The sequence below is a fragment of the Microtus pennsylvanicus genome, chromosome 11, assembly GCF_037038515.1.
Source record: "Microtus pennsylvanicus isolate mMicPen1 chromosome 11, mMicPen1.hap1, whole genome shotgun sequence".
NCBI lineage: Eukaryota > Metazoa > Chordata > Mammalia > Rodentia > Cricetidae > Microtus > Microtus pennsylvanicus.
The window spans coordinates 84,264,390-84,292,381 of record NC_134589.1 but is presented as its reverse complement, the minus strand read 5'-3'; the positions used below and the strand labels follow the sequence as shown (position 1 = coordinate 84,292,381).

The 27,992-nt window shown below is 42.7% G+C and overlaps 1 protein-coding gene across 2 annotated transcripts; it reads right to left on the bottom strand.

The window, feature by feature from the left end:
- Rars1 (arginyl-tRNA synthetase 1) lies at positions 1–27,568 on the bottom strand. Of its 2 annotated transcripts, none has more exons than XM_075941335.1 (15): positions 27,001–27,568; positions 26,135–26,269; positions 21,128–21,319; positions 19,213–19,321; positions 18,418–18,518; positions 17,942–18,063; positions 16,169–16,289; positions 13,699–13,828; positions 11,289–11,393; positions 7,517–7,695; positions 6,382–6,491; positions 5,250–5,355; positions 1,269–1,441; positions 610–857; positions 1–268 (listed from the first exon to the last, which is right to left on the bottom strand). In XM_075941335.1, exons 3-15 carry the CDS (start codon positions 21,278–21,280, stop codon positions 159–161), a joined length of 1,767 nt encoding a protein of 588 aa, XP_075797450.1. In that variant the 5' UTR covers positions 21,281–21,319; positions 26,135–26,269; positions 27,001–27,568; the 3' UTR covers positions 1–158. The 2 variants fall into 2 exon arrangements, with proteins under 2 accessions (XP_075797450.1, XP_075797449.1); XM_075941334.1 differs by having other exon boundaries at positions 27,480–27,562.
- Between the last annotated feature and the right edge of the window lie 424 nt (positions 27,569–27,992).

Here is a 27,992-nt window from a genome sequence, read left to right as displayed (position 1 = left end):
TTTAATGCTCAAACAAAATTTATCAAAGTAATTTTCTTTTTAGAATCAATTCTGTTAGAGACAAAGAAACCCAGTTTGTTGTATAGATAATTGTGAAATTCTTTACTGTGAAGTTGTGTTCTCATGATTGGTAAACAAACAGTCTCCAAACCTAAGGATTACATCCTTTGGACGGCTTTTAGTCCCAGAATCTCGAACCCTTTGGCCATGACAGCAGCTACTGCTTCACACAGGAGCATCCGCCACATGTTCACCTTCACTACTTTCCCTGAGAAAGACAAGACAGCACATTTCCACAGTTGTTTCTAGAAAACCTGACAATTCCCAGTGCTTTCCTAAGCCCCCATGAAGTAATTACACACCACAGTGGGGAGGGACACCACCCCATGGACCGATTCTGTTCTCAGGCTTGCCTCGATTAACACACAGCCATCAATGATACTGGCTGTTTCCAATACCAACCAACACAACTTAGACCCATTTTCTGCTTTGACTGGCCCCATCTCAAACTGTTACATATGCCACAGCTTCTGTGAGATTTTAGTTTCTGTGCACATGTCCTGGTGGTGCCCTTCCCCAAGAAGGACAGCGGATGGATGAGACACTTACCCGTCTGCCGATCTTTCTCCACACAGTAACAGCTATCGTAAAACTCTGTGAAAGTAGTTGCCAGCTCATATATATAGTCGCAGAGAGTATGGAGAAATAAGTCATCTAAAATCTTTTGTAAAATCTCAGGGAATCGTAAGATGCACCGGCCAAGTTTCCATTCCTTCTCATGGTCTAAAACAATCTTGGTTTCCCGAGCAGCTTTCTGAAGCATCTCATCATCGATATTGGCCAGACGTGCAATAGACCTGAAATACAGGTAAGTACCTTTAGGTCAGGCACAGGCTCTTTCACAGAAGAACGTCATCTAGTATGACCAGGGTAAATTAGAAAACATTAGCAATTAGAACAGCCCCAGAGCCGGGCGGTGGTGTAGCACGTCTTTAATCCCAGCACTTGGGAGGCAGAGGCAGGTGGATTTCTGTGAGTTCGAGACTAGCCTGGTCTACAAGAGCTAGTTCCAGGACAGGCTCCAAAACCACAGAGAAACCCTGTCTCAAAAAACCAAAAAAAAAAAAAAAATTAGAACAGCCCCAGGGCTGTAGAGCCGACCTGTAGCCTCAGCACTTGAGAGGCAGACGATCAGAAGCTAGCCTGGGACACGGACACACATACCACATGATCCAGACCCTGATTCCCAACAGAGTCTGAGTAGTCACCTGATCCTAGTGAAGGCATACAGTAAGTACGCAGCCGTGTTTCCTCTGTCATCCAGCATCTTGTCAAAGGAGAAGATGTAGTCATTCAACCGGTTATGGGACAGGTCGGCGTATTTGATACAGCCATACGCAACAGATCTCTGAGCAGCTGTCAGCTCCTCCTCAGTTAAGACCTTTGGGAAAACAAACACTTCAGAGCTTGCTCACTACTGTCTCAGCCCCGTGGCCTCACCCATGGAGTTATTGTTTTCTGTTTTCCAAGACAGGGTTTCTCCTTGTAGCCCTGGATGTTATGGAACTTAATCTGTAGGTCAGGCTGGCCTTGAATTCAGAGATTTGCCCGCCTCTACCTCCTGAGTTCTGGGCATTTTATTTTATAAAAAGATAATTTTGAATACTACCTAATCATAACTGATCGACATGAAATACCTAAAAATAAGTAATATGCCAATTTTATTATTGTTTAAACAGGACTTCAAGTAACTCAGGTTCATTCTAGAGTCATGTGATCTTGAACTCATCCTACTGCTTCCAGTGACTAAATGCTGGGGGACTGCAGATATGTGCCATGTGGTATTGGGGATCACACCCAGGGATTCACTCATGCTAGACAAGCAATCTATTGACAGAATCATATCTGTGTTTTCTTTAAACACTTTGTCTAAGGAAGGAATAAAAACTAGTGGGAAGCCGGGTGGTGGTGGCGCACGCCTTTAATCCCAGCACTTGGGAGGCAGAGGCAGGCGGATCTCTGTGAGTTCGAGACCAGCCTGGTCTACAAGAGCTAGTTCCAGGACAGGCTCCAAAACCACAGAGAAACCTTGTCTCGAAAAACCAAAAAAAAAAAAAAAACCAAAAAACCAAAAAACCAGTGGGAAGGAGCTAGCGTGAGGAAGGATTTCATGTGGTAGAAACAAATTATTGGATAGTTTGACAATTTGAAGAAAGAAAGGGTGAAACTAAATGCTTAAGCAAGCTACAAAGGACCTGAATAAACTGAACAAGGCACAAAAAGGATGTCTGTTCCCCTCCCATCTTTTGAGATAAGCTATGTACATAGACCTGGTATGTCTCCAACTGCTGTAATCCTCTTGCCTCCCACAGTTACAGCCAATGTCCCACCATGACTGACAGATCCTAAGAAAAATCTACATCAAGGAAGGAATAACTGAAATGCTGGTAGAGTTCTGAGACAGAATCAACCTATGTAGCTCAGGCCAGCCTTGAAATCAAGGTCCTCAGGCTTCTGAATGTTAGACTTACAGATGTAGGCTCCCACACCCAGCCTGAGATGTCTTTACCTCTGCTGCATAATCACAAGCTGAGTCCAGGTTACCCAAACAGCCCTCCTTTCCATTTCCATAAGGAAAGTGCCTACTGAAATGTATGCCTTTATTTGGTTTAAATTACTTAGGAACAGACTTCAAAGACTTAGAAAGTGAAATGTTTTAAAACTAAAACCTTCCAATTGCTTCTAACTCTGCCTAACAGATGACTATTACTTCTCAATGGTTGGTCTATGATCAGATTTTAAACAAGTATTTTATATGGCAAGCTTATTCAAAAGAATCCCTTTCTTGTACCAGTAAGAGCCTAATAAAGTTGAGTTCAATTCCCAGCAACCTCATGGTAGCTCACAACCACCCATAATGAGATCTGGTGCCCTCTTCTGGCCTGCAGGGATATATACAGGCAGGACACTATACATAATGCCTATCTTAAGAATTTTGATGTGTCTTTAACTTTTAATAGAATATCCTTGTTTGCTGCTGAACTCTCATCAAAATTTGAACCAAGTCTTCATATTTCTTAATCAATGGAAGTAAATTTGCAGACCTTAATAACAATCTGGGGGCTGGAGAGATGGGTCAGTGGTTAAGAGCATTGCCTGCTCTTACAAAGGTCCTGAGTTCAATTCCCAGCAACCACATGGTGGCTCACAACCATCTGGAATGAGGTCTGTTGCCCTCTTTTGGCTTGCAGGCATACACACACACAGACAGATACATAATAAATAAAAAAAAAATTAAAAATAACAATTTGGTATATTCTTCTACATTAAAATCCATGGAACTGCAGTTCAGCTGGTGCTTGTGTAGTACACAGAGGGCCCTGGGTTTCATCACGATAGCACTGTATAAACCGGGAGTGGTGGCACAGGACTATTGAGGATCAGGAGTTTGTAGCCAGCCTAGGTCACATAAAAGGCTACCTCACAGTTTTGCTTTGTTTCTTTAGTCTATGCTCTTATTATGTAAGTTAGGCTGGCTTCCAACCTGTGCTTTGCTGCCTCAGCCTCCTGAGCAAATGCTGGGGATTATAGGCCTATGCATGGACACTTTGCTAAAAATATTAATACTTCTGTTCACATTGAGCAAGATCCTGACTTCTTTAATAGCTCATACACACTGAGTTCACAGCCTGTTTGGGCTACAGAGCAGGCTTCTGCTTCAGAAGACAAGCTATGTGTGGGATGCCTGCTTTACAGTGACATTAGCTACAGCTGCAAGAAAGACTATGTAGCTGTCACTGTCCCGTTGCTCTTACACTATACAAACAAGCTAGTATATAACTCAAACACAATTCATTTGTATGATGAGTCATGCCTGTAACCCTCAGAGTTCAAGGCCTGTCTAGGTTACAGTGAGCCCCACCTCACCTTCCCCAGCAAACAAAACCCTGAAATACACACACTATGTGTGTGGAGAATGGTCTCACCATTGCCTAGATGGGTTTTGAACTCCTATACCAACTCTATTACTTCCACCTCCTGAGAATTGGTATTACAGGTATACGTATCACATCTCGCTTTGCTTACTGTTTTATTCACCAGTACCGCATCCTAAATTCTTCTGTGTTCATCCAATCGAAAGTTTCACAGTAAACAACAAATGTTTAAGTTGGACAACACAATAAAGACCTACCTAAAGAGACAACTCTCATGACACCTAGAGGGGCAACCCAGACATTCAAACTGCAAGAACACTGTAAGACACCAGAGTCACACTGCAAACGCACACGAGCCTCATGTCAGAGCAGCATTCTACATCATAAGACTCATGCCAGAGCCTTCCACACTGTACTTTAATTTCAATGCAGTTATGGGATGCAAAATGCTAACCACTATAATAAACGTGTTTCTGCTAACAAAGATCAGTTGTGTCAGTGAAGTTATGATGAATGCAGACATTGCTAGCTTACAAAATTCCCAAAGACACAGAGCTAGCTGCCCCAAGTCTGCCCCTTAGCATTGCCTTCACACCTACACTCAAGAGCCCTGCACCGCCTTGTGCAGAACCTCTGACAGAATTCACATTCTACAGGGGCTCAACCTAATTATCTGAAACCACTTACACACAAGAGTCACAAAAACAAGCCTAAGGATGATTACATGAAGAAGTAAAAGGGTGGCTGTGGCAGTTTATGGTCAGCGTCAGGTCGTGTTAACAAAACTACAAATGCCAAGGTCTTCAGAGACGCAAGCGCTTGCCTCCCATGCCAAAACTGACACTGATGAATGAAACCGAAAGACACCGTATGTTATAGATTATGACAAAAGGTCCAGTGTAGCTAGAGTAGTATACACCAAGAAAGCCAGTACTTGGGAAACAGGCTGAACATGAGTTTAGGGTGAATCTTGGCTAACAAGGGAGAACCTGTTGCAAAACCTCAACAAACCCACACTACTGTCTGGAGAGCAAAGGAGGAAGGAGGAAGTGGTGGAGAGAGGGCCTGAAAAACTGAGTGCTGGACATTACTTTATAAATGGATCTTGATAAGGTCTTGAACACTGTGAGATAGTCTTAATACATAGCATGAAAACATACACACCTATAATCCAGCGTTTGGGAGGCAGGAGCAGGAACATCAGGAGTTGGCTATGAGACCTCATCTCACAAGTCACACGGCTTCTGTACTTTCATTAAAGCAGAGCCACACGCGACATTACACAAAGGGGGAACCTAAGAACTCCTGTCCTACCTTGTCTCTCTCCTTCTCCTTTAACTTGTCCATGGACCGTTTCAGTCCTTCTTCTAGCAGGTCCACAAGGCGCACAGTTTCACCTGAACGTGTTTTAAACTTCTTCCTAAAAGACATTTAAAGTCCTGTAAAAAATTCTGAATTAGACTGTTCAATTTAAAAATCCTTGAAAGCGAAGGTTCGAGGGGTCCGGTCACATACGGCCAAGGTAACACAGCCATAGCCCAGCGGCTACCAGGGATGAGCACCAAAAAAACCAGTTTTCCAGTGTCTCAACTCATTTTTGTTTTTAAGCCCCTGGAACTCTATCCTTGCTACATTTTAACAGTGAAATAAAGAATAGCATCCACTGGGCTGGAGTCAGCTCACATTGATGGCACTGGCTACTCTTCCAGAGCTCGGTTCCCAGCACTCGTGCGGGCAGCACACAACTAACCACCCGTAGCCACAGCTCCACCCTATTCTGGACTTCCCAGGTACCTGAACGTACAAAACAAAAAGCCTAATAAACTCACTTTCCTAGAATCCAAGATGCTGTTTAAATTCAGAAAAATTACTAAATCAAAAAATCCACTGCACTTGCTTCTACACTGGACTAACATAATAAAATCCTGACAGGAAGAAAGCCCACCACATTAAGTTCAAGTTGGTAAATACCGAATATAAACATCCCATTATATTTACCTTTTGTCTCAAAGACTGAACAGAACAGAGGGAGATGATGGGGAAACAGAAAAAGTGAAAGCATGAACACCATTAATTTAGAACTGATAAGCTTCATACTTTGTACAAAAATGAAAGGAGTGAATGAATCTTAAATTCAACTGGACTCTCAATAACTCACACTTTCTCAATATTGTAACCAAAGGTAAATGCACCAAGGGCTTTGAGTATGCTGCGTGAAATGGGCACAGTCTAGATGGGGACGTGCGAAGGCACACGCATCCTTAGTCTGCATCCTCTGCAAGCGCTAACTCACGGGAGAAGCGGCTTTGCTGAGTTTCCACGACAGTGTAGTAGACGCTCAATTTCTCAGTGCTACTGGGGACTCAGGAACAGGAAGCCTTTTCTGACCTTTTCTGAAGCTCTGGGGACCGGGGCCATCATTGCCAGCTCCTGCCTGTCCACTTACTTGTCTTCTCCTAGCACCACGCCGAATCCAACATGTGCCACTTGAGTTACTTTCGGGTCATACCAGCCAATCATTTGAGCAGCAGCAAAAATTGTCTGGAAATGTACAGCCTGCGAAGAGCAGAAGCAGACAGTGCTTGTTAGTTTTCTAATACTAATTAAAAAAGACACAACTGAGCTGGTCAGTAGTGGCGCACGCCTTTAATATCAGCACTCGGGAGGCGGAGGCGGAGGCCAGCCTGATTTACAAGAGCTAGTTTCAGGACAGGGTGCTCAGAGATCACATGACAGTCTCGTTAGGCAAACATCATTGTAAAGTTCTACTCTCCAGATGTGATCACCAAAACAAGCAAGACTACAACGACATTTTCTACACTCAGGTCTTAAAAGAGGCCAGGCAGTTGATGCCTGCCTGTGATCTCAGTGCCTCAGAGCTGGAGAATCGGGACTTAAGGGCATATTCAGCTGTGCAGCCAGTGTTGAGACCAACAAGTCTCATAAAACAAAACATGTTTAAAGAGCAACAGAGGGGGGATACCGCTCAGTGTCCCAGCACTCGCTACCACATACAGAGCACAGGCTCTGATCCTCACCACAGCAAAGACATAGTGACTAAGGACAAATTCACAAAATGGTTTCTTCCTACTAAATCTTAAGTTTTCATCCAGAAAGGTAGGATTTCAAATTTGAGGACAAATGGGTTACTTGAGACTTTATCTCACAACAAAAGTCACACGGCTTTTCCATGAAGTAAAATTTCTATGTGTCTATATGTTAAAATTAATTTTAAATAAAAGCAGAGTCACAATGCCACATTAACAAAGGGGAAACCTATGGCTTTTTGTAATAACCAAAAATAAAATATTACACAGAAGGACCTGTTTGAAAAAACAAAACCAAATGTTGGGCTGCACCACCATCACCCTGTGTAGCCATGGCTGTCATGAATTTCGAATCTACCTGCCTCTGCCTCCCCAGGCTAGGAATAATCTGTATGTTCAGAAAGTAGCTACAAAGCATGCTCCAACCCCGTTCTTTCTCCAGTGATGCACCAGTGTTCCAAACTGTATGTTTCTAGTAAATTTAAAAAAATTTTTAAGTGTCAAATGCAAGCAGGCCTGGCAAATTCAACTTACTTGTCCATTGTCCACCACATAGATAAGCTTATCTGCTTTCTCCTCAAATAGTCTCTGTTTGATAGCAGCTAGGTCAGATGTATCATAAGTAAAGCCACCATCTGACTTCACTATGGTTAACGGTATGGAACACCCAGGCACAAAGACAATTTTTCTGCCATCATCCACTTGCACAAATCCTAGCAAAAAAGGAGAAAAAAAAACACATAAAAATAAAATTAAAAGCCTTCGTCATTGATGTGGGAATCTCCTCTGTTATGATGTGAATGTTTTATTACCATTGGTTAATAAAGAAGCTTCTTTGGCCTATGGCAGGGCAGAATATAGCAAAGTGGGAAATCCAAGCAGAGATAAGGGAGGAAAGAAGGTGGAGTCAGGGGATGCCACGCAGCAAGAGGTAAACCACAAGCCTTGTGGTAAAATATAAAATAACAGAAATAGGCTAATTCAAGATGTAAGAGTTAGTTGATAAGAAGCCTGAGCTAATAGGCCAAACGATGTTGTAATTAATATAGTTTCTGTGTGATTATTCGGGTCTGGGTGGCTGGGAATGAAAAAGCAGTCTCCGTCTACACATTACCAAAGCTAAAAGAGCCCTCCTGAAACCAGAGCCCTAGTTTATTCTAGGACCACCATAAATACTTGGCCATTATATGAACATTGTAATTTTAAAAAGTAAGCTTATATTTTTGTGTCAGAAAATGAGGGTGTACATGTACTAACAGTGTGAGTGTGGAGGTCACAAGATACCTTCTGGGAACTGGTACCCTCCTCCTCCTCCTATGTGGGTCTCAGGACACCAGGCTTGGGCAGCAATTCCTCTACCTGCAGAGCTCTCTCACCAGCCCTGAGTATTTTAAAAGGTGATGATAGAGCTGAGGAATGATTACTCCCACATGATCTACTGCTGAGACTGATGTCAGGGCTCTGCACCCACAGCACACCTGGTCAAACTCTGCCACCACACCCTGTGGAAGCATGCACTCAGCAGACAAAATATGAACATATGTGCTTTCTTTTCTGGGTGGAATCATGACCTTCCTCCGGATATGTTCGAACACAGCAAGGTTTGGTATCTAGAATATGGAGCAGGAAGAAATAAAACTGCGCACAGTTATATAAAAAAGCAATGTTCTCAGACCCAAGAAAAGACAGGAATAGGAATGAACTTTCTAACAGCTATATTTGATTTATGTCACTTATAATATTGAGTCCCAAATTTAATGTTTATAGTAGCTACAGTCACTATGCAGATTATGTTACCATACTACTTACAGTTTAGGAAACAGACTCATAGGTAGGGTTAAAACTACAGTCCATGAAGGAAGACTGCCTGTGTGTAAATTTCAGGTTTGTTGCTTTTGGGCCCTGACTTCTCTGTGCTGATCAGGCTGAGCACAGAACTAGGAGTCATGTATGACAGCCTATCTAGGGCTGGAGAGACAGCTTAGTGATTAAGAGCACTGCCTGCTCTTTTAGAGGGCCTGAGTTCAATACCCAACAACCACATGGTGGCTCACAACCATCTGTAATGAGATCTGGCCTTCAGGTCTACACACAGCCGACAGAACACTGTGCACATAATAAATAAATAAATCTTAAAAAAAAAAAAAAGACAGCATATCTAAGACCTTTAGTTACACAATGCCAACAAAACCCCACGAATATTGTTTTGTTATCTTCAAACTGTGGTTCCAAGTCTCCACTTCTACATTCAGGCTTCAGGGCTGAAGGATTAAAGGATGGCTCAGTGGTTAAGTTAAGAACACTTGTTCTCTTGCAGAAGACTGACCTGGGCTCAGTAACTTACAGTCACAGGACGGATAACTCACAACTGACTCTAACCCTAGTTCCAGGGAATCTGATGCCCTCTTCTGGTCTCCACGGGTGTGCACTCTTGCTCACAATCACGTGCAGGTAAACACACTCATGAATATAAAATAAAGCTATATACATTTTTTATTTATCAAGACAGGGTTTTTCTGTGTAGCCCTGGATGTCCTGGAACTCAGAGATCTGCTTGTCTCCCAAGTGCTGGGATTAAAGGTCGGCACCACTATGCCTGGCAAGATATATAACCCTTTAAAGAAAAGATCATGAACCATGGTAAATTTGAGACCAGACTGGAGTATGCAGTGAAACCCTGTCACAAAACTCCGAAATCAAGGGGCAAACTTTTGCACAGAATTCCAGTTAAAAAACGGAGAGGGAATGATAACATACGACCAAAGTCACAGGCATCAACAGCTATTGAAACTACAGGGCAAAGTGTGACAGATGTACAGTTGACCCCCAGTGAGTCAGTCACAGTATCTAAACCAAGACAACTAGACATTGCTTGTATTCTTGAAAGAAAAAGGAAACCAGACTGAATGAATCCTCTTTAAAAATACAGGCAGATGCTGGGTGGTGGTGCGCATGCCTTTAATCTCAGGCAGAGAGGGGGTTCTGAGTTCTAGGCCAGCCTGATCTACAGAACGAGTTCCTGGACAGCCAGGACTGTTACACAGAGAAATACTATCTCAAAAAACAATAAAACTCAAATAGAACCAAGTATTGTGGTTCATGCCTGTAATCCCAGCATTTAGGAAGCTGAGGCAAGAGAATCATTAAGTTGAGGCCAGCCTGGTGTACAAAGTGAGACTGTTATGCCAACAGGATGAATTCTATAAGCCCTCTTTCTTTAACAATAAAAGAAATACATCCAGGCATAGTACTGCAATGCCTGCAATCCCAGTACTCTGGAGGCAGAAAGGGGAGGAGTGCCACAAATTTGAGGTCAGCGTGGTCTATAAAGCAAGTTCCAGACTAGCCAGGGTTCCTTACAAAGCAAGAAAAAAAAGTACGCAGGAAAAGGAGGGCTACTATGTATTAACAGACCACAAATAAATGTACTATTCAGACTCTGAGAAAAAACCCTATGATTAAAAAATTATAAAGCTGGACATAGTTCAAACATACATTTGGGAAGCTGAGGTAGTGAATTCTAAGCCAGCTTATAGATTCAGAGACACCCTGCATTTGAATATCAAATTAAAATAAGTCCCATTGGGACATCTGAATTGCCTACTGAATGGCATTAAGACATTATTGCCGTGCGGTGGTGGCACATGCCTTTAATCCCTGCACTCAGGAGGCAGAGGCAGGTGGACCTCTGTGAGTTCGAGGCCAGCCTGGTCTACAAGAGCTAGTTCCAGGACAAGCTCCAAAGCTACAGAGAAAGCTTGTCTTGAAAAACAAAAAAAAAAAAACCCCAACAACAACAAAAAACCATTCTTGCCCAGACTGATGCACAGCAGCACAAGCTTGCCCAGCATGCAAAATTATTACCAAACATAAAGGTTTACACTTGTCATCTCAGCATGGGGGACAGAGGCAGAACAATTTCTGAGTTCAAGGTCACCTTATTTAATTTGAAGCCTCTATCACACACAGAGAAGAAAATTTAGGGAGATAACGACACCAGAGTTTTAGGAGGAGTAGACGGAATGGTGTAAAAGTGTGTGGGTAGAACAGGGTGTGGTCTAGCTTTACTATTTATAACTTGACATTGTGTTTGTCTTCAGTAATCATAAATTTCATTTTGTTTTTGTCTGCTTGCAAGTTCCAGTGATAATGAAGGACCCAGGATCGATACCCAGCACCCACAATGGTTAGCAACCACCCATAGCTCCAGTACTAAAAAATCTGGCTGCTCTCATCTGACCTTTGCTCATATACATGCACACAAAACACAAAATAAATCTAAAATGTAAAAGGATGTAATGCCTACCTTTATCTTCAAATTCCTTTACAATATCATTCATCCTATCTTGATAGAAGGATTCTCCTCTCTCTATTAAAGTGATGTCCAATGCATCATAGATTTTCTGAAACTCTAGAAAATATCAAATATAGTAAATGAATACACATTTAAGCAAAGGGGGAAAAACCCACATCATTTAGAAAGCTTTATAACTGGATGTAACACAAACAGAAATTAGCAACATTGAATATGTACAACACAGAAGAGTATATGTGTGCCACTACTGGGGAAGAGAACATGGTGCCATATATGAAAACACTAGGCTGTAGGTACAGCTCAGAGGCTCAGCACGGGCTTAGCCAGCAGGAGACCCTCGGTTTGATATGTAGCAGCACCTCACCCAAAACATCATTACTAATTTTTTTTTTCTGTCTACCTATAAGAAAAACACCCTTTCTAAAAATTTAAGTGAGGGTTACAGGTGCAGCATTTATGGGGCTCTGGTTCAATCTTCAGAACCAAATAAAGTAGCGTGCTTATACATGCCCATGATCCTAGCCCAGATAAAGGGAGAAAGAAAAACAGAGCAGCTATTTTGAAGATAGGCTGGACTATATGAGAACACTTCTCTAAATAGATAAGAACTCAAATATGGTATTCTGGATTCCCAGCCCAACTAAAGAAATCTAGCAGAGGGATGTTTCAGGCCAGGAATTCAAGATTATCTTTGACAAACCAGGAAGACCCTATTTCAAAATCAACCTTGACACAGTAGAATACTCTCATAATTCTAGTATTAAGCAGGAGGACGGTGAGCTCAAGGTGAGCTTAGGCTATACAGAAAATACCTACTCAGAAGCAAAAGACAACAATAGTATATATTTAAAAAAAGAAAAACCAGGCTACACATAGTAGCACATGCCTTTAATCCCAGCACTCAGGAGGTAGAGGCAGGCTGATCACTGTGAGTTCAAGGCCAACCTGGTAGTGAGTTCCAGGACAGTCAGGGTTATGCAAAGAGAAGATCTCAAAACAAATATCACCTAGCTGGTGATGAAAACATTTATTCATCTTTCTGTTTGGTACCCCTGACTAGTTGGTGAAGAAAACATTTATTCAGTTTTCTGTTTGGTATTCTGACTTGTTTCTCATTTATCAACGACACAGCATTTCCTAAGTGTAACACTTTCATACCTTAAAATCTAGGTTACAAAGCAATCATCAATAATCTTTACAAAAGGCCTGATGGCGATATTCATTCACTTACCACTCAAAGTGGTCTTTTAAATTGATTTTGCGAAACCAAACATGGTAGCAAATGCCTGCAATCTAAAGTACACGACAGACAGAGGTACTGTGAATTCAAAGCCAGCCTGGGATTGAACTAAGACAAAGACATAGACAGCCTTGTCTCAAAGACTGGCATTTGATTTTGATCTTTGGAACCCATGTGATGGAGAAGCCTTGTTAGCCAATCATCTTTAAGAGGTGGGTCCAAGTTAAGGCGCCCCACCCCATGATTTCTTTGGGGGCACAGCTGAGCTTGGACTTCTCATTCCTGTTTCATGAGTTTTCCCCTTATAATAAATAAAAATATAATTGTTTTATCCTTTAGCTAGCCTGGTTATTTCCTGAATCAAGTTAGTTTCTACACCCATGTAAAAACCTGGATGTATGGGCTGAGATGGCTTAGCAACTAAGAGTATATACTGCTTTTGTAGGACCTAAGCTCAGTTCCCAACAACCATGTCAGTAGATTCACAATGACCTGTAACCCCAGTTCCCAGGGATCCAACACCTTCCTGTGGTTACTACAGCTACCAACACTAATGGGCACAAACACATCATAATTTAAAATAAAATAAATTGTATGCTGGGAATGGTGGCACATACTTTTAATTCCAGCATTCTGGAGGAAGATGGGTCTCTGAGTTTGAGGCCAGCGGGTGTATACAGTAAATTCTTAGATGTGATGGTATGCATCTATAATCCCAGTATCCTACAATGAGATGGATTTGGATTTGTTCTTCAGGGTTTCTCTGTGTAACTGCCCTGGATGTCCTGGAACTCACTTGTAGACCAAACTGGCCTGGAATACAGAGATCTACCTGACCCTGCCTCCCAAGTGCACCACCACCACCTGGCTTGCTGCAATGAGATAGGATAATTGAGGACATGATAGCCTGGAGCATAGCATGAAGCACAGCACAAACAATACAATAAATCCTGCCCCTATAAGGAATAAGGAGAACAGATTCCCCAAAGTAGTCCTTGTCCTCTGATTGTCAGGTGGGCTATGTGTCAAAGCACACACCCGAATTCACACAATTAATTCAGAGAAGTATATAGGAGGTTTGAAGAAACAGGCAAACAAGCAAAAACACACAAAGACCCCAATTACAAAAACCTAATATCAATCCTGAATAAAAACACTCACCTGCACGGGAGACATCACAGATGAGGTTCCAGGCCTTTATGAAATCTGGGTTTTTACTCTGCAGTGAAACAACACATTGATAGGCTCGCTTCTTAAATTCCTCCTCAGTATCAAACCTCTTCTTAGATTCCTGTTAAGAGATTTGTAAGATCCAATCATGTTAGAATGTACTCATTTCTGCACATATGCACCAAAAGAAATAGACAGCTGGGAATATAAGTGCTCTACATCAAAGACAAGAATATGAGCTCCTAAAAACAAATACGAAAACCAAAATAAACCAGGGTGGCCAGGTGTGGTGGAGCACTTTTAATCCTAGCACTAAGGGGTTCGAGGCAGGTGAACCTCTATGCAGTAGGTTCCAAAGAGGTAGGGACACAGTTGTTCTCTAAAACAAAACACCCAAGCCAACCAACAGAAAAGCACATCCTGCAAGGAGTTCAAGAATTGGCAACAGCTGAACTGGGAAGATGCCCTAACCTCGAGAGAACAATAGTTCCATCTCCAAAATCTAAGTACAGCTGTGCCGTCTTGAAAGCCACCTATAATTCTGGCAGGGATTGGTGTGTGTGTGTGTGGGGGGGGGGTAGCTAGATTAGACAGAACTCAAGAGATCCCGATCTTACTAAAAAGTGATCAAGAAAGATACCAGATATTAACTCAAGCCCACACACACTCAAGTGTGCATGACAAATAGCCTACCTTTTATTAACAATGAAATTATTTTTTTCTTAAATATACAAAACTCAGCTGAGCATTTGGCTCCTGTTTTGTAACCCTAACATTCAGGAGGCAGCCAGAACACCAACTTTACAGGCCAGTCTAGTCTCAAACTGTCTCAAAATCAAACCCACAAAAGCCTTCAATGTTTCATTTTTATTTTGGTAGCACAGCTTTCTCATTTTAGGGTATGCTTCCTAGTGTTTCTCTGCAAATACATCGTTCAAGAACAACTGGGGCTGCTAAGCTGGTTTAGTTCTAAAGGCGCTTGCTGCCCAGCCTAAGTACGCGAATTCAATTCCCAGGACCCACATGGTAGGAGAAAACTGACTCTCCCGAGCTGTCATTTGGCATCAGTGCTCACTCTAGGCATTCAAACAAAACAAAACAAAAAACAAAAACAAACTAAGAAACACTGGAAAACTGATTCATTACCAAATCAGTAAATTTTAGTAATGTACTACAAAATCATTTATATTAGCAAATCCGTTTCACTATATCCAAAAGCAATTTAACATGATTAGTTATTTTTAAATTTTTACTAGAAAACATCAAAACTCAAGTGTTTGCTTTTTAATCCATTAGTCTAATTCTTGGTTCATTTATCACAAGAAAAATGATTTTGAAAATACAAGACTGTATGTACAAGACTGCTTTATGGGAAAGAGTCACTGAAAACTTTCAGTAGATGAATAAAAACTGCAGTGTGCCAATTCAGAATGCTGACCAAAGTCACCACACAATTAATATAGGGCTGGACTCACTGTTACAGCTGAGGTTAATTTTGAACTCTAGATACTCCTGTTCCCACCTCCCGGTGCGGAAATTACAGGCATTTGCCCCCACACCCAGGCATATGTTTGTCTTTTAAAAACTACTCTGGAAGATGGCACAGTGGATCAAGGTGCTTGGCTGATGAGTCAGACAGAATTCAAGCCTAGGACCCACAGGGCGAGAACTGATTCTTACAGGGTGTGCCTGGACCTCCACACAATGACAATGATGTACAACTTACCCTAAGATACAAGTACAATAAAATCAAAATACTCAAAAACACTACCACCACTTGGTTTCAGCCAGGTGTACAGTCAAGCTCCGGAGAGGCTGAGGCAGGAAAGTGCCATGAGGCTAAGGGAGTGAGGGAGTCAGGTCCCTGGAAGAACAGCTGAGCCATCTCTCTAGCCCATCAAATTTAATATAGATCAATAAACAAAACAAAGACACACAATGGGGTGTAGGGCAGCTATTTCTATGATTACACCCAAAAGTAAATGGATGTTAGTGTGGTTGTTTCTAAGCACAGAAGTTATCTATGAGTGAAAAATGATTCGGGTTTTTCAAGTAAGTGAACTTCATGAATCAGCTTTTACTTTCACCCAGGCAATGCAGCGTTACCAAGGCAGCCACTGTATGTGGAAAGTATTATTGGTAAGCATTTGTCTTTTCTTTAGAAATTATATGTGTGTTCCTGTGTGGGGGTTGTGCACCTGAAGGCAGTGCCACTGGAAGCCACAGAAGGCACCAGGTGCCTACAGCTAAAGTCACAGAAGCAATTCTGAGCCACCTGCTGCGGGTGTTGGGAACAGATCTCAGGTCTAAATAAGGAACCATCTCTCCAGCCCCATCTCTTAAATAACATTTGACCAGGTTCCACCTTATTCTTTTCAGTATACAGTAACTTCCACTATGGTTCTGAACTTCCTTTGGGAAAAGGGTAGCAGACATACAATTATACAACAATCGTGCAAACCTTATAAAAGGCCTGAAGATCCCCAATAGGAGGTGAAACCGTCAGATAATCTGGAAACTGATCCTGTAGGTGAGCGATGAGCATGCCAAACTGGGTCCCCCAGTCTCCTACATGGTTTATCCTAATACCAACCAGAAAACAAGTTAAAAAACAAAACCAAAACCAAAAAAACCTAGCAATTAAATGAAACGTATACTCCATTAGAAGTCATAACATCTAAGTGTCAATCTGCCACTCTAGTAAAAGTTGTTTGTGTAGCTGTTTCTCCAGTGAGGTTGCTAACTGCCAACTCGTGGAACTAGGAACAGCTGAATAGGGTGAGAATTAGGATTTACTGATTTATAACTAATGGGCTATAAACTGCGTATTATGTAGCTAGCTAGAACATTACAGCCAAGGCTAGTCACTGCCACTTAAGGAGGCAACCAACTCCCATACGTTGCTTGCTGACCTTTTTAAGTATCATTCCCCCAAAAAGAAATGTGTAATTAAAAGAAAAAAAGGAAGAGAATGTAACTTTTAATTAATTACTGTAGGGGACTTGAAATAAATTGCTCCAAAATGCCAACAGGTAACATCCATTTCTGCCTTTAGCGACTGCTCAATCACGTTTCCTTACTCACCTGCTTCTTTTAGCGCCAGAGCAATCTTTGGGATCACATGGTTCTAGTTAGAACAGAATCCCAGTTTTATACCATGGCCTACAGCGCCCAACACATAGACTTCTGGACCACCAGGAGGTGAGTTCTTGTTATGTATGAGGCACTCAAGAAGTATCTGGGAAGGCTGGAGAGATGGCTCGGCAGTTAAGAGCACCCACTGCTCTTGCAGGGGACCTGATTTGGTTCCCAGCACGGCAGTTCACAGCTGCCTTTTTCTATAGTGCCAGGTAAATACAATGCCCTCTTCTGGCCTCTATGGGTTTTGCATGCACATGGTATACAAACTAATGCAGGGACATAGACATAAATTTTTTTAAAAAATAATTTATTCTTATTTTATATCTATTTGTGTTCTGCCTGTGTATATCTGTATGAGAGTATCAGATCTTGGAGTTGCAGACAGTGGTGAGCTGCCATGTGTGTGCTAGGAATTGAACCCAGGTCCTCTGGAAGAGCAGTCAGTGCTCTTAATCATTTAATCATTGAGCCATCTCTCCAGGCTCCCATAAATTTTAAATAAATAAATAATAAAATCAGTGGAATGAATGCATATACCCTTGGTTCCATAGGAAGTCTATAAAAAGGATGTACAAAGTTCAGATACGGGATAGGGACCAGGATATTTATAAGATTAAGATGTGTTTTTATTTATGTATATGATATTGAGTCTGTATATATGCAGGCAAGCCCCCTGAAAGCCAGGAAAAACATTGGATCCCTGGCACAGGAGTTACAGGCAATTGTGAGCCACATGATGTGGACATTAGGAACTGAGCTTGGGTTCTCAGAAAGAGGAATGTCTCTCAGAAAGAGCTGTCTCCCCTGCTTAAAAGATTACTTGGTGGGCTGGAGAGATGGCTCAGAGGTTAAGATCATTGACTGTTCTTCCAAAGGTCCTGAGTTCAATTCCCAGCAACCACATGGTGGCTCACAACCATCTGCAATGAGATCTGATGCAATCTTTGGCTTGCAGTTGTACACGCAGACAGACTATTGTATACTTAATAAATAATAAAGAAAACATTAAAAAAATGATTACTTGGCAAGTGAGTACAAAACAGAACTGAGCTTTTAAGGCTGGGTGTTAAAGATACTTAGCAAGAGAACACACCTTAGCACATCATATCCAGCAAATTCAAAGAGCCGGCTTGTACTTTCACCTATGATAGTCGACCTGAGGTGGCCAACATGCATCTCTTTAGCTATGTTAGGAGACGAAAAGTCAATGACAACCTGAAACAGAAACAAGATTTTAAAAGGGGGCACAAGTATTTTATCATGCTACCATCTAAAATTAAGTCTTAAATATTATTCTAGATTCTAATTCATGCATATTTGATTATCTGTGGCTCTAATTGCATATTAACTGATAAAGAATCAAATTAATTTATACAAATTACTATTCAACAATACTGTATTCAGCAATAGTTGCACTAAGTTCCAGTTATAAATCTTAAATGCCTGTGGAATGAGACTAAAAAATTATAAAACACCAGAAACCTACTTCCCAATTACACTCATGGTCTCAATATAAAGTGACGGCATTCCCCAAGCAAGTCTAAAATACCGAAGGATTAGCACACATACCTTCTTTCTCTCTCCAAGAACAGGCAGTTGAACTCCATTTATTAGGAGACTGGTCAACTGTTCTGACACAAAATCCTTCCTCAAGTGGACATTAATGAAACCTAAAAGAGTAGTAAAAAATGATCAGTCTTCCATTTTGGAGGACTGTGTACTCTGAAGGGTTTTCTCCATTTCACTTATGCTGGCTCCAGAAAGAGCTGTGGCAAAACTCTTAGGAGTCTAACAGCAGTCAAGACAGTCACCCAAGCCCTGAAAACACCCGTCTTGGCATCTACTTCCAACCATCACCCCCTTGTCCCCTCCAAACTGCTGCGTATTACACCAGCCCATCCACGTTCACAAATGGTTGGCTCATCTGAGCAAACAGAAAAGGCCCTTCTGCTGCAGGCTAAGCCGTTCCCTAGCCCTTTGCTGAGGAAAACTTGACTCAGTGGAAGGCAAAGTAACCCAACCAAGACAGTTACCAAAATGGTAGCTCTTAATTTATAATCTAGGTTATTTTAACCAGCTGGCTCACAACATATTAAATGCCTGGGACGGCCTGTACGTATCATGCTGCCTCCTGAGTAGATGTGATCACAGGCATGTGCTACCATGCCTGGAAACTTTTTTTATTTTATTTTTTTTAAATTTTGGTGGCCACACTAAGATAAAGCTCAAAGATCTTGTTATACATGTTAGGAAAGCACTTTACTACTGACTTACATCCCCAGACCCAGCGTTCAAACTTTAACCCTTTTCAAATCTCAAAAAGCACTCATCAATACAGTAATTAAGAAAGCTAGCATATCATACCAGGACCCGCAATTTCAACTTTGTCAATATAGTCATTGTTCGGCAGGTGTTTGGTAATGTTTTCTGCAATTTCTCTAGGGTTTACTTTCTGCTCCTTTGCTTTGAGCATCTACAACACAATGTGAGACAATTCATTAGCACCAGGGAGCAAGGTCCTAGGGAATGTGCTGACCAAGCATGAGCTATATTTGTAAAACACTCAGGAAGCAGAAGCAAAGCCCAACCACCTGTGAATGGATAAACCAGAGCATCACCAGTGCCCAGAGGAACCAACATACCCAAACCATACGTCTGAACTAAAGCCAGCTCCCTGCCTCCCACCTCTTAAAGACACAACAAAGTCTAGAGTCACAAAGCCTGAGCCAGCAAATCTACACCCCTTTTCTTTCCTTCCTTCCTTCCTTCCTTCCTTCCTTCCTTCCTTCCTTCCTTCCTTCCTTCCTTCCTTTCGTGACAGGGTTGTTCTGTTGTTTTGGAGCCTGTCCTGGAACCAGCTCTTGGTAGAGCGGACTGGCCTCAAACTCAGAGAGATCTGTCTGCCTCTGCCTCCCAAGTGCTGGCATTAAAAGCACGTACCATCATTTACACTCTTAATTCCAAGTCATGAAACTGTCCACTACTGGTGTGGGAGGTCCTTCTGTCTATGTGTTACTTGCATTGGTTAATGAATAAAAAAACTGCCTTGGCCTGATTGGGCAGAACTTAGGAAGGCAGGGAAAACTGGACTGAATGCTGGGAGGAAGAAGGCGGAGTGAGGGGATGCTATGGATCCACCACCGGAGATAGACATGCTGGACCTTTGCTGGTAGGCCACAACCTTATGGTGATACACAGATTAATGGAGATGGGTTAAATTAATATGTAAGAGTTAGCCAATAAGAAGTCAGAGCTAATAGGCCACTGTGTGATTATTTTGGTTCTGGGTGGCCGGGACAAACAAGCAGCTCCTTCCCTTGCAACACACTATTCAAAAGCAGCACTCTTGGGCTGGGAATGTGGCTGAGTGGCTGTGACTCTCTAGGTAGAAGCCCAGCATCAAAAAGAAAAGCTAGTAAAAAGCTCACAGGAGTATTAGAGAAAAGTCTGCTCAAGAGCAAACCCTTTCCAATCAACACAGAAAGTGAAGGAAACAGACACAGGTCATGTGTAGTCAGATAATGTAGCTACTGCAAATAAAGAACTCCTCAGCTTAAAAATGAATGTGGCCGTTCGGAGCAGCATATGCCAGAAATCCCAGTACCTGAGGACTGAGGCAAGAGATCTGGCAAAGTGACCATGTCTCAAGAAACCAAAACAGAAAAGGAAACCAGGTGGTGGTGGTGCACACCTTTATTCCCAGCACTTGGGAGGCAGAGGCAGGTGGATCTTTGTGAGCTTGAGGCCAGCCTGGTCTACAAAGCAAGTTCCAGGATAGCCAAAGCTACAAAGAGAAAATCTGCCTCAAAAAACAAAACAAACAAAAAGAAAAACAGTCTATAAAGTCTGCTTCAAAACATCCTAGCTCTAACAAGTAATTGATGGTGGTGATCTTCAGTCATATGCTCCTTTAAAAACAAACAAACAAAAAACCCAGGATCATCTGTGAAACCTAGACTGCCCTTTACTTGTAGCAAGTCTCCTGCCCCAGCCCCTGGAGTGCTGAGATCACAGGCATCTGTCACCATGCCCAGCAATAATGTGCTAACTTTATTTCACTTTCCAAATGTCATTAGCCACACACACCAATCCAGAACACAGCAAGAAACACCAAAACAATACAAATATGGCTCTCTCTGAGCTACACCCTGGTCCCATGTGGAAAGTGTCCCCTTTCTTGAAGATACAAGAGTTTACTGTTATTTATGTTCATAGGAGTGATGATGATATATAAGAGAATCAAGTCAACCAAGGCCAGGCAAAACAAATGATACTTCACCTGAGAAATACCCATTGCGCTATTGCATTGATAGTCTCCAAACTTGGGCTGCTGACTCGGGGTTACGACCAGAGGAGGGTTGTCCAGGTCTGGATACGCAGCCTTAATGGCATAGCCAAAGACATCCTGCAGGCAGCTATTGATGTTAATCATGTTTTTAGTTGGTCTTCTTTTCCTTTCTGACTGAAGACTCTGCAGGCAAAGAACAGCAGTGTCTTAATGAGGTAGTATAACATCACACAAAACTCCAAATACATTGAGAAAAGCCAGGATGGGAATGCTCAGACTGGAAGAGGGTTCTAAGAAATTTCATGAGAATCAAGGCTGTCCAATCTGTATGCCTTAACAGAACACAAACAATAAAAAGCAGTGATTGAATATAGAAGAGAAGCCGGGCAGTGATGGCACACACCTTTAATCCCAGCACTTGGGAGGCAGAGACAGGCGGATCTCTGTGAATTTGAGGCCAGCCTGGTCTACAAGAGCCAGTTCCAGGACAGGTTCCGAAGATATAGAGAAACCCTGTCTCAAAGAACAAAAAACCAAACCAAACAACAAAAAAAGAATACAGAAGTGAGGCCCAGCATCAAAAGGCAGAGACAGGCAGACCTCTGTGAGTCGAGGCAAAGCTGGTCTACACCGTGAGTTCCAGGACAGCCAGGGCTCTGCAGAGAGACTCTCGTCCAAAGAAAAAGAAAACAGAAGTGAGTCATAAGCTGCCTCACCCCAACACTGGAAGGGAAAACTCAATGGACAAAACAACTGCCAGATCTTCTCCAGAAACGGCCTCTCAGAACAAGAGAAGAGCCCAGAGCAACAGCTTTGCCCACTATAAATAACCCCTGGGTCAAGCCCTACTTGTTCTTTCTCAACAACTTTTAAGTGGGGCATATTCATTTAAGATAGACTATAATTACTCCTATCATCGCTCATTACACCGCCACAGAATTGTCTACCACGAGACTGCTGAAGGCAGAGAAGTACTTCGTCCACAGTGCGATCCGGTATGCCCACATCACACCTGCCATATAAGATGTTATCAAAACAGATGACAGAACAGACTCCAGAAAGTCAAAGGCCAGCTTGATCTACCTACTAATCACCAGGCCAACTAGGGCTACACAATGAAACCTCATCTCAAAAAAGGGAAAAGGGCAGGCTGTGACCTGTCAGCAGAACACTGGCCTAGCAGAGGCCTGGATTCGACCTCTAGAGGCCTCTCCACAGGAGCAGGTAAACATGCTTTCCGTGGAGCATGACGAAAACGCTTCTAAGATGTGAACCTAGGGCCTCAAGTGTTCTACCACTGAGCCACTCATAGTCCAACTATAACTTACAGTACTCAGCCAGGCGGTGGTGGCACACACCTTTAATCCCAGCACTTGGGAGGCAGAGGCAGGTAGATCTGTGAGTTCATGGCCAGCTTGGACTACAGAGTGAGTTCCAGGACAGGTTCCATGGCTGAGAAACCTTTTCTTGAAAAAAACAAAACTAAACAAAACAAAAATCAAAGTGAGGCCCAAAAGATCACATCTAAAATCCCAGCAGTTAGGAGGCAGAGACAGTAGGAGCAGTCAGCTTGGGTTACATAGTAATAACCTGTCTCAAAATAACAACGGAAACACTAACAGTGTAAATATTAGTGGCAACAGTAGGATATAAATAGTGCTAAATTCTGTACAAAGTGTTTTGTTTGCATGCTTTTCTTTTTACTTTACATATCAAAAGTTACTGCTACTATCATTACTATCATTGACAGATTACAAAGCAGGTGGGCAGGAATTGAGAGGTCGAGTTTACCCTCCCCATGACTGCTACAAAATGAAAAACTTCATACAGGCACTATCTTTTTCTTTCTTTTTGAGAAAGGGTCACTTTGTAGCCCAGGCTAGCTTCAAACTTGAAACAATCTTCCTCCTTCAATCTACCAAGTTATAGCCCCCCCCCCTCCCCGGTTTCTATTTGTAGCTCTGATTGTCCAGGAACTCTTTGTTGACCAGGTTATGGTCTGATTGTATCTTTCTCCACAGTGATAGGCTTAAACTCGTGAAAAAAAAACACACCTGGCAATGTTGTATTCTTAAAAAATCATCAAAAAGTCTTTTGATAAATTGGGTGGTGGCGGCACACACCTTTAATCCCAGCACTAGGGAGGCAGAGGCAGGTGGATCTCTGTGAGTTCCAGGAAAGCCAGTACTAGGACTACACAGAGAAATTTTGCTAAAATGTTAGGTCAAACACTGAAAAGGGGAAGGAATGACAGATTATTAAAGGGGCTCACAGTGGCCTGAGATAAACTGCAATTGTGTTCTGCACTTGCAACACCCCAATCTCTTCCCAAAAGTCTAATCAGTCAATCAGCCTTGAAGAAGGCTCAATCTAAGGTGTGGGTCTTTCTGGGAACATTTGTTCTCAATAGTATAATTCCATCCATGTTTACAAAAACACTGATAACATACAGAGGCAAAAAAACTTTGTAAAAATAAAGCTTGTACTTTGGCTGACATCTTCCATACTAGAAAATTAGAAATATTAACTCAGGAAACAAATAAACAAGAGCTGGTTTAAGGCTTTTCCCCTCTTCGGTTCGTTGTAACAGAGTCAGGCTACTGAAGCTGGCTTAGAAATCCTGATCCTCCAACCTCAAGTGCTGGGATAGAGATATCAGCTCCCAAACTAGACCAACTTTAAGTTTTTACGAATTCTCTTAGGTCCCCAAAATCAGTAATGCTAACTTTTTTAAACTATAAAGATATTGGTATGTATCTTTTGTATTAGACATTTATACATACACATAAAATCCACTGTACTTGATCTCATCCAAATTAATATGTATGTATAATCAACTTTAACACTTTCACTTTCTCCTCCCTGATCCTCCTGCCTCCACTACTACCAAGTGCTGGAATTATGGGCATGCACCACCACACCCAATTTTATCTGGTGCCAGGGACTGAATCCAGGGCCTTGACCTGTACTAAGCAGTCTAGCAGTGAGCTTCACAGCACTTTTTTGGTTTTGAGACAGGGTCTTGTTCCATAGCCCTGGAACTCCTGCCCCTGCCTTTCACAAGAGAGCATCACAGAGGTGAGCCAGCACATCAAGATCATCTTCCTTGCTGGCCACGGTGCCATACACCTTTAATTCCAGCTCTCGAGAGGCTGGAAGCAGGAGGACTGCCACAAGTCTGAGGGAGATAGGCTGCACACCACATACGAGGACAGTCAGGACTATATAATATATAAGGCCAAGGCCCCAAATCAAATAAAACCAAAAGAAACACACATCTTAGTACAATCACCTTCTACTGTAGCTTGATTGTATGCATTTTGTAAAACCTCATGTTATGCAAATTAGTAAAAAACAGCTCTTGAGAAAATTAAGATTATGAGATTTCTGAAAGTCTATGGGATTCTCTAATAGGAGTACTATCATACTAGCAATCTTAAAACCGCCAGTGTGAAAAGCTTTCTGTGAATACCTAATTAATAAGTACTAAGCAGCCAGACTCTGGAGGTGGAGGCAGATGGATGTATATGAGTTCAAGACCAGCTTAGTCTACATAAAGACCCTATCTCAAAAAAAAAAAAAAAAAGTACTAAGTAACTAGGTTTTTGTCTCTGAAATACATAAAGACAATTTAATGAAAAGGAGTAAGAGAAAACTGAGACTGTCATGCTCGTGAGAATAAGGGTACAATTCCTTGCAGCTAGAATCATCTGGTATGTGCTTCCAAGCTGGGAGTATGTAGCCGCCAAAAGAGGGACAGGTAGGATGAATGGCTACTGTAGGCAATACTTTATCCCTGTGGTTTTTCTCTCTTCTCAAGACAGGGTTTCTCTGTGTAGCCCTGATTGTACTGAGATTGGCTTTGTAGACCAGGCTGGCCTCAGCTCAGATCTGCCTTCCTCTGCCTCCCGAGTGCTGGGATTAGAAGCACCACCTCCATGCTCCCTCGTTAGTCTTTGTGTTATCTCCTTTACTGCCCTTAGCAGCACGGAAGCAATGAAAAATGCATCTGAATTTTAAAAAGTAAACACAACAGAGAATTCAGTATAGATAAATGCAGACCAAATGCATTTAACAAACTAAACCGTATTTCTTTAGTGAGGCATCCATGAAAAAGGAATTCTGGGTTAGAAGACATAAATACAAAGTAATTTGAGAACAGCTGATCCCAAACAGGTAATAAAAACTCCAAGGGAATGGCTCGGGCGGCCTAAGGAGTCAATGAAGTACCGCTGGGCAATCCAAAGAGTAGCACACACCGTGGAGAACAGCTATGAATGAGAATGATGTAATACTCTGGGCTGTGTCATCAGCAAACCTGAAAGGCAGGCCAAAAGACTGAAGGTAAGCTCTTTCTCTCCTACACTGATAACCATCGCTGGACTACACGGCCATTAAAATAGGGGCATGGCAGTACTAGAGACACAGAAGCAGAAAGACACTGCAAGATGGAGGTGAGCCTCGAAGCCCATCTGGGCTGTAGTGAGACACTTTAGAGAAAGGGGGGATGGAAGGATAGAGACAGAAAATTTTGCAACATTAAATAAAAAGAAAGCTAAGAGATGCTATAAAACGTAATGAAATTGTAGAATAGCCAACTCAATAGCATAGAAGTTATGTATGAGTGTGTCTATTTTAAAACATCCCCCTAGTTTGTTCCTAGACTTCAGTACCAAACCAAATAAACGAAATTTTTTTTTTTCTGATAGTGGTAATGATTCTTCCTTCAAAAAACCATTTCTTTGAAAGCACAGGTATAACCCACGGAAGAAATCTCAACTCCCAAGTCAGTCTTTAAGCCTGCATGATGAACCACTGCCAAGGGTTCTGGAAGCCACAGGCCTCACCAATTTCTCCATCATGAGCTGAATGAGTCTTAATTTGCCTTAGGCAGGAAAACAGATTTTTAAGCAAACCCCTCTTTTCAGTTTCTGTAGTGCATACTTTTAGAATCTTCAATAACAAAACATTTTATTTGAAGATACCCAGAGTACTCACCCTTTGAAGAATATTCAGTCTGTACTTCAATTTTAAATTTTCTTCTCGTAACTGTTCCAAACTTGGAGAATTTTCTAGGTGACCACAGTTTTTCAGCCGGTCGATCTCAGCAGTCAGAGACTTGATCTCCTTTTCCTGTAAAGGGAAGGGCACTTTCCCAGTCAGCTCAAAGGAACACTCCCAAGATAATGGCAAACTGGACCGGAGACGCACTTCCTCATTTCAGTTCTCCCCAATTTGTGGCTCAGGTGGTGAGAACGGGCTTTCCTTTTGAGGCCAGTGGTTTGACTAATATCAGCAATCATCCTTTATAAAGGAAACGTGTGTCTAATGAGTGCTGGAATAAGGGGCAGCAGCGCTGAGAAAATAACCCGAGAAAGTGTGCACTGCAGCACGCACCTAAATCCTAGCACTTGGGAGGCTAAAGCAGGAGGGACCAGTCTACCACAGATATAGCAAGACCCTTGCTCAAACATATTAGTTTCTCCCTCAGCTCAACAATGCACCCCGACATCGTCAGAGTACAGGGTTCTGGCTTTACAAAAAATTTACGCTCCCAAATTTTACGACTAGGACTACAAAAAGGCCAAACAAACAAAAATTAAAAAAAAAAAAACCAACAACAAAAAACAAAGCGGTGAGAGCCAGGGAACCTATCTCAGCGGTGCTTGCCTACCATAGGAATGGCTCTAGGTTAGATCCCCAGAGGGACAAAAGGTGACAGCATCCATATTCAAACCACTCAAGTGTCTTTGCTTTTTCTAGGTCAAAGAAAAATTCCCACATATTCCCCCCCCCCCCCATCTCCAGTATCGTATACTATAAACGGCTCTCGGCAGTAAAGCGCTTGCCCCTTTAACTTGTACCTTGGAGCTGCGGATTTGCACAGAGCAGTTGCTGTTGCAGGGCAGGTTTAGGCAAACGGTGTCCCTACCACTCTCAGCTAGGCCCGGAAAAGAAATGAAGTTGGTCCCACTTTCGCTTTCTAAAGATGTGACGTTGTCCCGGACCAAGACTGGCGGCTTCTTGGGAAGTTTCTGGCCGGGTTCCCCGCAGCACACGTCGGTCCCACCTGGCCTTGGCCACAGCCTGCAAACGTGCGCGGGCTGCAGGGTGAGCCTGGCTCTCCACACGCTAGGCCCTGCGACACCCTCTCCTCTCCGTGTGACAGTCGCACGACCCAGACAATGATGGCATTTTCCTCTCCCAGCTAAGAGAAAACGGCCGCCAGGGAAGCGTGAGCCTCGCAAGTCCCTGCGGATGTCGCCACCGCCTACGGAAGCCACTGTTGACCCGGCACCGCTTCCGCCGGGTCCGAGCCCTCCGGCCCACCCAGAGGACTAACCTGCTGCAGCAGCCTCGCTGAGCACTGAGCAACCAGCCCGTCCATCCTCAAGTCCGCGACTCACACGCCAAGTGTCCGGAAGCGGAAGTGGCTGGTGATGGCCGGAAACGGAAATTCCTACCCGGGTACTTTCCTATCTCCAGTCCTTCAGAGTGCGCCCTCCGCTGCCCCCTGGCGGGATCCAGGAGGCACTGCGAGAGAAGCGGGAGCTGTGTGCTCCACAGCTAGACCAGCTGATGATGGGGCCGGGGAGGATGGCTTATAGGAGCCTGCATTAGTCAGGGTGCTGTAGAGCCACCGAACTAACAGAATGAATCAATCTCTCTCTCTCTTTCTCTGTCTGCCTCTCTCTCTCTCTCCACACACACACACACACACACACACACACACACACACACACACACACACAAATTTATTGGAATGACTTACAGGCTACAGTCCCACAAGGGCTAGTTGTGAATCTAATAGAAAGTCCAAGAATCCAGTAGCTGCTTTGTCCCAAGAGGATGGATG

Excerpts from the sequence above, each read along its gene's own strand:
- Rars1 (XM_075941334.1), bottom strand. The coding sequence starts at position 27,524 with ATGGACGGGCTGGTTGCTCAGTGCTCAGCGAGGCTGCTGCAGCAG. Across the intron at positions 7,696-11,288 it reads AAAGGAATTTGAAGATAAAG|GATTTGTGCAAGTGGATGAT; the intron begins GTAGGCATTACA and ends CTTTTTTGCTAG. Across the intron at positions 6,492-7,516 it reads ATGTGGTGGACAATGGACAA|GCTGTACATTTCCAGACAAT; the intron begins GTAAGTTGAATT and ends TGCTCTTCGCAG.